Source organism: Camelus bactrianus, chromosome 22 (genome assembly GCF_048773025.1).
Source record: "Camelus bactrianus isolate YW-2024 breed Bactrian camel chromosome 22, ASM4877302v1, whole genome shotgun sequence".
Classification (NCBI taxonomy): Eukaryota; Metazoa; Chordata; class Mammalia; order Artiodactyla; family Camelidae; genus Camelus; species Camelus bactrianus.
In genome coordinates this window covers 21246099-21257334 of record NC_133560.1, presented here as the reverse complement: position 1 = coordinate 21257334, position 11236 = coordinate 21246099, and the positions used below count along the sequence as shown (strand labels likewise).

The 11236-nt window shown below is 50.5% G+C and overlaps 1 protein-coding gene across 1 annotated transcript; it reads left to right on the top strand.

Moving 5' to 3' along the window:
- Positions 1-2392: 2392 nt before the first annotated feature.
- Positions 2393-8139, top strand: PGLS (6-phosphogluconolactonase). The gene is made up of 5 exons (XM_010972125.3): positions 2393-2739; positions 6064-6171; positions 6458-6559; positions 6848-6988; positions 7776-8139. Exons 1-5 carry the CDS (start codon positions 2452-2454, stop codon positions 7911-7913), a joined length of 777 nt encoding a protein of 258 aa, XP_010970427.2. The 5' UTR covers positions 2393-2451; the 3' UTR covers positions 7914-8139.
- The last annotated feature ends 3097 nt before the right edge of the window (positions 8140-11236 follow it).

Sequence of the window (11236 nt, the reverse complement as noted above, 5' to 3'; positions counted from 1 at the left end):
ATTGTACTTTTGATTTGCATTTCCTTTTCATGTGCTTATTGGCCATTTGTATATCTTCTTTGGAGAAATCTATTCAGATCATTTGCCCTTTTTAAAATTGGGTTGGCTTTTTTTTAAACATTTAAAAAATTGCAGGTGTGGGGGGAGTAATTAGGTTTGTTTGTTTGTTTGTTTGTTTGTTTGTTTATTTATTTATTTATTTATGTTTAATGGAGGTACTGGGGATTGAACCCAGGGCCTTGTGCTTGCTAAGCACCTGCTCTACCACTGAGCTATACCCTCTCCCTCCCTGGGTTGTCTTTTTATTGAGCTGTCAGCATTCTTAATATATTCTGTATACTAAACCCTTATGAGGTATATGATTTGCAAAGTTCTCCCACTCTGTGGGTTGTCTTTTCACTTTCTTGGTGGTACCCTTTGAAACACAAAAGTTTTTCACCTTGAAGTCCCGTTTATTTACTTGTCTTTATTGCTCATGCTTTTGGTGTCATTGCCTAAACCAAGGTCATAAAGATTTACCCATTTGTTTCCTTCTAAGAGTTTTTTAGTTTTAGCTCCGACGTTTAGGTCGATCCATTTTAATTTTTGTATATGGTGTGAAGTGGGGATCTGTATCAGTTTTCTAGTGCTGCTGTAACAAATCACCACAAACTAAGCGGCTTAAAATAACACCAACTAGCTTACAGATCTGAAGGTGAGAAGTCAGAAATGGATCTTACTTGGCTAAAATCAAGGTTTGGCAGGACTGCATTCCTTACAGAGCTTCTCAGAGAATCCATTTCCTTGCCTTTTCCAGCATTTAGATACTGCCCACATTCCTTGGCTCACAGCCTCTTCCTCCCTCTTCAAAGCCAGCAACAGTGGGCTGAGTCTTTTTCATGGCATGATTTCTCTGGTTCTCCTTCTTCTGCCTCCTCCTTCCATTTTTAGTGACCCTTGTGATTACATTGGGCTCACCCAGGAAACTCTTTTAAGGACAGCTGATTAGCAACCTAATTCCACCTGCAACCTTAATTCCCCCTTGCCAAGTAACCTAAAATATTCACAGGTTTTGGAAATGAGGGTATGGACACCTTTTTGGGGGGCCCCTCATTCTGCCTATTACAGGGTTCAATTTCCTTCTTTTGCATATGACTGTCTAGTTGTCCCAGCACCATTTATTGAAAAGACTATCCTTTTCCCATTGAATGGTCCTGGCACACTTGTTGAAGATCCATTGACTATAGACCTATGGTTTGTTGTTGTTTTCATCTCAGTTCTATTCCATTGATACATATGTCTATCCTTATGCCAGTACCAGAGTGTTTGATTACTGAAGCTTTGTAGTAAGTTTGAAATCAAGACGTGTGAGTCCTCCAATTTTGTTCTTTTCAAGATTGGTTTGGCTATTTGGGGGCCTCTTGCAATTCCACATGAATTTGAGGATCAGCTTGTCAATTTCTACAAAAAAAATCAGTCAGAATTTTGATAGAAATTGTGCTAGATCTGTAGACCAATTTGAGGAGTATCACTATCTTAACAACATGAAATCTTCCAATCCGTGAACATGGGATGTTTCTCCATTTATTTAGATCATCTTCAAATTTTTTCCAAAATGTTTTAGTTTTCAGTGTACAAGTCTTGGACTTCTTTTGTTAAATTAAGTACTTCATTCTCTTTGATGCAATTGTAAATGAAACTGTTTTCTTAATTGGCTACTGGTTTTAAAGATGCACTACCTGTGCAAATCCCATTGCACTTACTACACTCTGCTAAACTCTGGTTCTGAGATGTGGTCCAGTTGCCCAGGCTCACCAGGCCTCCTCCCCTTTCCAGCTCTCCCTGCCCATGCTATTCCCTGAATGTTCCGTCATATCAGCCAAGGATCACTTGCCTCAGTCTGGGAACTTCCCCAGGCAAGAGCCAGGGTAGAGGACGCAATAGGTCCTCATGGAGATATAGGTTTCCAAGGAGAATGTGCAGAAGAAATTCAACAAGCACATTTTCAGCCCCTACACTCTGCCATAGGTCAGGGGGCTTTCGAGGACTCAGTGAACAAAACAAATATCCTTGCCCTCATCAAGCTTATACTTAGAAGGTTCAGGAATTTCAAAGTCCATCAAAATGCGCCCTCCTCCAGGAAACCTCCTATCTCCTACCTCCACCTCACCACACCCCACGTCCCCTACTTCGGGTATCGAAACTCTAAGCTTCCCTCTCTGGCCCTGCCCCGATACCCGGAGGTTCAGCGCAACTGCACGGGCTCTGCCTGTCCGAACCCAAGAAAGAGCTCGATGAGGACGCAAAGAATCAATGAGCACGGCCAGACCTACTGCCCGGCCCCGCTGGGACTTCACTCGTGGGACTGCGCATGTGTCAAAGGCGCCGAACGCTGTGCGGCCGGAGCAGCCTTTACGCAGGCGCACTAGCGGCCGCCGGGAAGGCTTCCGCCTCCCTGCCGCCGCTGTCGCCATGGCCGCGCCGGCCCCCGGCCTTATCTCAGTCTTCTCGAGCCCGCAGGAGCTGGGCGCGTCGCTAGCGCAACTGGTGGTGCAGCGGGCAGCATGCTGCCTGGCGGGGGCCCGCGCCCGCTTCGCGCTCGGCCTGTCGGGCGGCAGCCTCGTCTCGATGCTGGCCCGCGAGCTACCTGCCGCCGCTGCTCCCGCCGGGTCCGCCAGCCTCGCGCGCTGGACGCTGGGCTTCTGCGACGAGCGCCTGGTGCCCTTCGAGCACGCCGAGAGCACGTACGGCCTCTACCGGGTGAGAGCTACGGGGGCCGCTGGGGGCCAGGCCCAGCGGGCCCCACCCATTGCCTGAACCCGGCTACGGGGGCCAACGGGGGTCATTTCCAGAAGGCCGCGCCCGCCGCCTGAACCTGGCTATGGGGGTCATGCAGGGTCACACCATGCTCTCTGCCTCTATCTGGACTGGAACTGGGAATGGTCGCTGGGTTCCCTGAGGTCCCATCTAGGCTACACCTCCGGGTGGACCAGTGGGGCTTTGTAGCTCCTCTTGATCCTTTATCCGGTAGCCAGGAAGAGGGAGTGGCATTGGCCAAGACGTGGATTTGAAACGGAGTGGCCCATTCCAGGTCCTAGAGAAGTTCAGGCGCCACAGCCTCTTCGCATGAAAAGGCAGAGTTAGGGAAGAGCCAGGCACGAGGGATCAGGTGTGGAAACGGCTTCAGTTTCCCCATTCCAACCTGGACGAGTTCTCAGTTGTCTCCATGCAGCTTGCGGCGCTGATGACTTGGAGGCTGGTTATCTTTGGCCTGGGGCCCAGACTCCTATAGAATCAGAGAAACACTCCCCATTTTACAAAAAGGGAAACTGAAGTTTGGAGGAGATGTGGCCTGCCTTGACACCCCCGCCCCCGCCGTCTCCTCCCCCCTGGGCTGCATCTGAATCAGCTCTTCCTACCCCAAGGAGGAAAACCCACCCAGGGATGTGTGGGAGGGGTAGGTTTGGCCAGCAGCCTCAGCTCACTCAGGTCCTGGGTGTGCTGAATTCTCTTGAGCGGATAATTTTCTGTTGTTGTGGGGGGTTTTTTGTTTGATTTTGTAATAAGCAGGAAGATTTACTGATTACCAAGTGCTTTATTCATATCATCTCATGAAACTACACAATAGCCTATGAGGTGGGGGTTGTTAGTAACTCCATTTCATAGACAGAAAAACTGAGGCCATAGTATCTCCATCTCCATAGATGGAGAAGAGGAGAGTCACCCAGTGACCAGTGAGGGAGCTGGGGTGTGAGCCTCCTGGCCCAAGCCTCCCCAGACAGCACCTGGGACACAGCTCAGGAAAGGGGCCCTGTTAAAGTGTGTTTTCCTGTGTATATTCCTCCAGAGCTTAATTAAAAAGTGAGTTCTTGTTTCTTTTTACTTTGCATGACTTTGAAAGACTTTTGATTTGTTTTAATTAGGAAAACTATTTTTGCTCAAGTAACAAAATTCTAATGAAACAGTAAAAGAGAAAGTACAGATATTCATTGTGTCCAATTTCCAGCACTAGGGACAGTTCACTCCCAGGACTCATTGCGGGGCAGGAGGCAGGGGCACCAACACACAGGGCAGTAAATAAGGGAAATCCACTCAGAGCCGTAACATAATGCAGCGCGGACAGAAGAGAATAGTATAAGATGGTAGTAAGTGCCAAGGAAGAGGTAGTGGGCATCCATCAGCCTGGGTGGTGGGCAGCGAGGGGCTCTGAGGTGACGTTTGAGCTGAGCCCTGGAGGATGTGACAAGCTGATCATAGGTGAGCTGGGGTAGAGGGGAAGGAAAAAGATGGTGGGAACCACTGAGGGGTGAGGATTTACTCCTGCCAGTTCCCCCATGAGGAGAACCATCTTAGTTCCCTGGGGTTGCCATAACAAAGTACCACAAACTGGGGGCTTAAAACAACAGAAATTGATTCTCTCACGGTTCTGGAGGCCAGAAGTCTGAAATCAAGATGTCAGCAGGACTGTGTACTCACCCTCCAAAGGCTCAGTGGGAGGATGCTTCCTTGCTCCTTCCAGCTTCTGGTGGTTCCAGGTGTTTCTTGGCTTGCGGCCACATCACCACAATCTCTGCCTCCATCTCTATGTCACCTTCTCTGATTCTCTCTTTGTGTCCTCTGTTCTTATAAGGATGCCAGTCATTGGATTTAGGGCACATCTTAAAGCACAGTGACCTCATCTTAAGCTATGACATCTGCAAAGACCCTCTTTCTAAATAAGGTCACATTCAGAGGTTCCGGGTAGAAATGAATTTGGGGGGCCACTAAGCAACCTAGTAAGGGATGCAAAGGCGTTCCCTTTCGTGAGGGTGGACCCTGTGCACCCTGGGGGTCTCTAAACCTGAATGGTTCAACCTGCGCCATGGGCCTTCTGCTGTCCAGGCTAGAAGGGTTAGCTGGGGCTACCTTTCTGGGGATGTTTACCATGAACTTGCCTGATCAGCCAGCAGTTTCACTTCTAGGAACCTGCCCAACTGATGACACCCAGCCTTGGGCACCCTGGAAGCCCATCCTGAGGAAGAGGGAAAAGCTCTGAGCCTGCAGGGGAAGGGCAGCTAAGGTGGGGCGTCAGGTGACAGAAACGGGGCACTGATGCTCCCTCCTGGCTTTGTGGTACAGTCCTCAAGGGTGTGTGTAGATGGAAACTTTGGTCAGAGCAGATCTTTCCAACAATGGATCTGATCCTCTCCAGCTCACACACCCACCTTGGCTCCCCATCGCCCTCAATCCAGAACCCACACTCCTCAGGCTAGCAATTGGTGGGGGCTCAGCCCCATGAGATCTGGTGGGTTAGCCCATGTTCATGCCACCTCTCCTCTCTGCTCCAAACACACTATTTTTGCTGTTTCCCTGCTTTCACTTTGCGGATCAGCTCAGCATTGCCTTTGCAAAGCTAGTTCCTGTCTCAGAAGAGGTACCAAGGTGAAGGTTGCCAGCGTCTATCCCAGAGCAGATCAGAGGCCCTGGGGCTCATCACTGTGGGAGAGGGCTAGAGCCCTCTGCCTTGCAGGAGGCCTGACTCCTAGTGTTTCTGCATTAACCCCGCTGATCGGAGGCTGGGGCCCTGGCTATGTGCTGGGCAGGCTCACCCTGTAGAGGCAACCCAGAAGAGAAATCGGTGCTTATCACAGTTACATGCAGGATACACAGTTATCAAGCAGGAGCATAAGGGAGGCATAGGCAGGGGTGGCTGCTTAGAGGAGGCACCCTGAGGGATGTGTAGGAGTTTCCCAGGCAAGGGCAGCAGCTTGTATACCTGGTTGGGGCAGGAAGGTCAGCGGGGCTTTGTGGAGGGCAGAGAGGGGTCAGGTTTTATTCTGAAGGCGCAGAGGACCCTGGGGGTTTAGAAACAGGGCAGTGGTGTGGCCAGACAGGTGCAGGCTGGGGCCAGGAGTCTCCCAATCACGATGGACTTCAGAGACCCCTGGCGGAATGCCACTGAGAGCCACCAGGATCCCAACTCATACAGGAAATGGGTGTGATGACAGTCATGTCTTCATGTGGAGGATCTGGGTGGTCATGTGCATGCCCCCTGCCTGCCATAAACTGTTTCTGTTGGTGACCATGTGCCTCTGTCTGCCATAGACCCACCTGCTCTCCAGGCTGCCTATCCCCGACAGCCAGGTAATCACCATTAACCCCGAGCTGCCCGTGGAGGAGGCAGCTGAGGATTATGCCAAAAAGCTGAGACAGGTGAGTCCCTGGAAGCAGCTTCAGGGAGACCTCATCTACCCAATGGCCACTCGCAGGGGGGCAGAGCAGCCTGCCAGTGGCACTGAGTGATTGTTGCTGGCAGAAACTACCCCTAGGGACAAATGGCAGACCTCTTGGAGGATTCCCCCCTCTAAGAAGCCACAGCCCTACCCTGGGGGGCCCCAGGTGCAGCCTGGCCTCTGACACCCTGCTAGTGGGCCTAGGTCTTCATATCTTGGCAACAACTGGGGACAACATCTCAGGACTGTCTTCTTTCCCCAATCAGGCCTTTCAAGGGGATTCCATCCCAGTTTTTGACCTGCTGATTCTGGGTGTGGGTCCCGATGGCCACACTTGCTCACTCTTCCCAGACCACCCTCTCCTGCAGGTAAGCACACCCATGAGGGCCCTGCTTGTGCCCAAGCCTCAACCTCTACCATCTGGGGCTTCAGGAGGGCTGGAGTGTTGGCAGAGTCAGCCTCTGCCAACAGGCAGACCTGCTGGGCTTAACTCTTCTGAGCCTCAGTTCACCCATCTTAAAACATGGGCCTTAAATCAGATACCACAAGATTAGCAGGGTGGCATGGAATGATGGATGGACAGTGCCTGGCATGTGTGAATACTCAAGAAGTCAAGTGATGTCCTCCTGTCTCCATCTTGGGCCTCCCTCCCCCAGGAGCAAGAGAAGATTGTGGCCCCCATCAGTGACTCCCCAAAGCCCCCTCCTCAGCGCGTGACCCTCACACTTCCTGTGCTGAACGCAGCTCGAACTGTCATCTTTGTAGCAACTGGAGAAGGAAAGGCAGCTATTCTGAAGGTAACAGCTGAGGGCCGCCTTCCCAAAAAGGTTGTGGGCATAGAATATGGCCTCAGACACTATTGTGCTGAAAACACCAGATCCCAAGATACTTCAGTAATTCTTGGGTTGAAGGGAAGATGAAAACTGCTGACTAGTTAAGTGTTAACAATTATGAGATGAAATTGAGATGAGGCCAAAGCTGTGTTCAGAGGTAAGTTCAAAGCACTTAATGTGCACATGTGTGTGCACGTGCACATATACTTAATTATTAAATAGGAAAGAATTGAAATAAACAAATCAAGCACTTAAGAATTAGAAAAAGGAACAATAACATAAGTCTAAGAAGAATCAGCAGAAGGAATAAGTGAAATTCAAATCAGAAGTCGATGAATTGGTTAATATTCTTAAGAGCTTAATGGTAAATAGGTCCAAAACATAGATAGACCTCTGGCATTGGGCAGAATTCAGATTTCAGTGTCCATGAGTAAAGATTAGTTGGGACCCAGACACACCCATTTGCTAATGAGTCATCTGCTGCTGCTTTTGACCTGTAACAGCAGATCTGAGTAGCTGGGACAGATGAGGTGTGATCGGCAGAGCCGAAATAGTGACCCTGGTCTTTGCAGAGAAGGCATGCTGACCCCAGTATGAAGCAGTCACAGGTGACAGAAAGAAAAGGACCCCATCCCTGCTGATTGCTGGATGCTAGGACATGTGGGAAGGGCTACATCACCTCTTGTGGGGTATGAGATCTCCGAGGGGCGCCGAAGGTGCAGGACCCCATGCTTCTGCCCTTTCCATACAGCGCATCTTGGAGGACAAGGAGAAGAACCCGCTCCCGGCTGCCCTGGTCCAGCCCAGCACGGGAAAACTTTGCTGGTTCCTGGATGAGGCAGCGGCCCGACTCCTGACTGTGCCCTTTGAGAAACATTCCACTTTGTAGCCGGCACCAGAGATGTTACAGCTGGGACCACACGCAGCTTAAGTGGGCTGTGACCTTCCGGGGCTGGGCCCCGCTGCCAACATGCTCCGGGCTTCATTTTAGAAAAGCCAGGCGGTGCCACTGGAAGCCGACGGGATCTGCCACCAGCCCTGCCCCGGGGGCTTGGCCCGTGAGCAGTGGCTCTGGCCGACTCAGTTATTAAAAGGAGTATTTGTTTGAAAAATTCTCCACTGTCTCATGGTCCTTGGTGGGCAGCGAGACCCTGGGTACCCGGGTGGAGCGCCTGACCTGCATCCCTCATCCCAGCACGTGGAGGGCAGGGGCGGGCACCCCAGATGCGTTTTCTGAGGCTGCCACAGCAAAGCACCACAAACCGGGTAGCTTAAAACAACTGAAATTTATCTCACAGTTCACGAGACCAAAAGTCTGAAATCAAGGTGTTGACAGGGTTGGATTCTTCTGGACTCTGCAAGAGAATCTGTCCCAGGCTCCTCTCCCAGCCTCTGGTAGGCCGACAATTCTTGGCCTTTCTTGGCTGGTAGACACATCACTCCAATCTCTGCCTCTGTTGTCACATGGCCTTCCCCCTGCATGTGTCTCTCTGGGTCCTTTCCTATTCTAATAAGGACACCTGTCATTGGATATAGAACCACCCTAAATCCAGGATGAGCTCATCTCAGGATCCTTAACTAATTATGTCTGTAAAGACGCTTATTCCAAATCAACTCACATTCTGAAGTTCCAAGGGTTAGGATGTGGATGTATCCTTTTTTTAAAAAAAGTATTAAAATACACATAACTTAAAATTTACCTTCTTAACCATTTTTAAGTATACAGTTCAGTGGTAACTCAATACATTCACATTTTTAAGCAGCCGTCACCACCATCCATCCCCATAACTCTTTTCATCTTGTAAATCTGAAATTCTGTATCTATTAAACACAACTCCCCATTCTCCCGTCCTCCTGGCCCTGGCAACCACCATTCTGTCTTTATGAATCTGACTCCTCTGAAGTGCTTCGTATAATTGGATCATAGGGTATTTGGCTTTTTGAGACGGGCTTGTTTCACTCAATGTGTTGCTCTCAAGGTTCATCCATGGTGCAGCAGGTGTGAATTTCCTTCCTCTTTAACATAAGCAGATACCACATTGTGTTTTTCCATTCATCGATCAATGGACACTTGGGTTGCTTCTATGTTCTAGCTCTTGTGAACAATGCTGCTGTGAACACGTGTACAAATAACTCTTTGAGAGCCTGTTTCAGTTCTTTTGGATTTACATACAGAAGGGGAATTGCTGGGTCATATGCATATGGTAATTCTATTTTTAATTTCTGGAGGCACCTCCACGCTGTTCTCCACAGCAGTTGTATCATTTTACATTCCCACCAACCCAACAGCGCACAAGGGTTCCAATGTCTCCACATCCTCACTCACACTTGTTGTTTTCTGTTTTTTGGAGTGGCCTGTTTACGTACCCTTTGGCGGGACACAGTTCAACCCCTCACACTCACTTGGCCGAGCTCCCGCTGCACACACAGGGCCAGTCCTGACCTCTACATTTGGCCGTGCTGCAGGCCTGCTCAGAGCCTTGAATGCCCCAAGATGCTGCTTCTTTGTGTCAAAGCTGCAGCCTTTGCCCAGAGCATGTCTGCTCGTGGCCCACCTGTTAACTTTGCCTGGCTCCAGGGACCTTGGTGGGGGAGGCTGGTGGGCGAGGGAGGTGGGAATTGAAACCTCAAAGCCGAAACAACAGAAAGGGAAGTTTCCTTCAACATCTTGTCCGGGTTGATTACCCAGATGTGAGAGGGAGGAAGTGGTATAGGACCTGAGTGGAAACAGACTGAGAAAAGCAGAGGAGAGGGTTGGAAGGAAATCAGCCCAGGCTGGGCAGCAGCAGGTGGCTGTGACCCCAAAGCCACTGGCTGAGGCCAAGGCAGGGGGGCTGAGAAGTGAAGGGTAAGTGATAAGATAGGTACAGGTACCCCGTGTTGGGGGCCCTGCCTGGGCTACCCTTGAACCTAACGTTTGCTCCTCATCCACTCCCCTCCAATCCACCTGCCTGTGCTCTTCCTGGAATCCACCAACCCCATTCCCACCCCAGGGCCTTTGTATATGCTGTGCCTACTGCCCAGTATTCTCTTTCTTCCAGCTTTTTGCATGGCTTGGCCCTTTCTTCCTTCAGGTCTTGGTGCAACATAATCTCCCTGATCCCTCCTCACCCTTTGTATTTTCTATTTCTTCTTATTCCATTTTTCTCCCTTTCCCTTATTATCTGACAGTTTTGTTATTGTGCTCGCCAGTGGTGCATGGGAGCTGGACTGTGGTCTGTTTTGCCTACATCTGCATCCCCAGTGCTTAGCTCAGGGCTGGCACATGGCATGGTATGGAGACTTGTTGAAAGCAGAAATGAATCCTGGTGCATTGGTGAGGATTACAGTCAGATGTTCCTGGTGGTTTAAACAGAATGGAGGTCTAGCTCTTTCTCTGGAGGGAGGCCCCCCAGAACTGGTGAAGCAATGTCATGAGATCTTTGGGGAACCCCTCAAGTGACATCATAGTTGATTCATTGTCAAGTGAGTTTTACCTCATGCTCCAAAGTGACTGCTTGTGCTCCAGCCATTATGTCCATGTTCTGCCCACTTGAACTCGACACTCCCCTCATCTGAAAGCCTGTGAAACATTTGATCACATTTCAGCCTGAAGTGAAGACCAACCTTCTTCCCTTCCTGCCTGCCTTCCCTCCTGATTTCCTGCCTTCCTGCCTTCCCACTCTCCCTCGCTTCCTTCTTTCCTTTGCCAAACACTGATGGCTGCTTTGTGCCAAACACTGGAAAAACAGGTGAAGAGGTAGGGAGACCCAACTAATCAGACCCAGTCCAGTGCTATATGTGCTGTTAGAGGACAGACTGGTAAAAGCAGAAACAGAAGGGACATGCCCCAGCAGTCCAGGGCACAGCAAAGGCTCCCCACCAGCTCCCCCTGCCCCAGCACTGAACCCTGGGACCAGGTTTGTCTGTCTAGTTCTATCTTCCCAACCTGGGGCTGGCCCAGGGCTGGATTGGCTTAGGACCCAGAATTGCCCAGCATGGAGTGGGTTCAGTGAGGGTGGGGGTAGGTACATCCCTGTCCACTCTGCCCCCACACACTAACAACTACTCGCAGGTCCTGCCAGGTATCTGCCCTGTATCCCGCCTCCAAAGCCAGCTAGGACTTTTGTCTTCTACCTCCACTCCCGGGACAGCCCCTACAGAAACCACCAGCTCTGGGGGACTTGGCCCCAGGGGAACTGGGAGGACACAGGTGCAGGGTGGGTGGAGCAG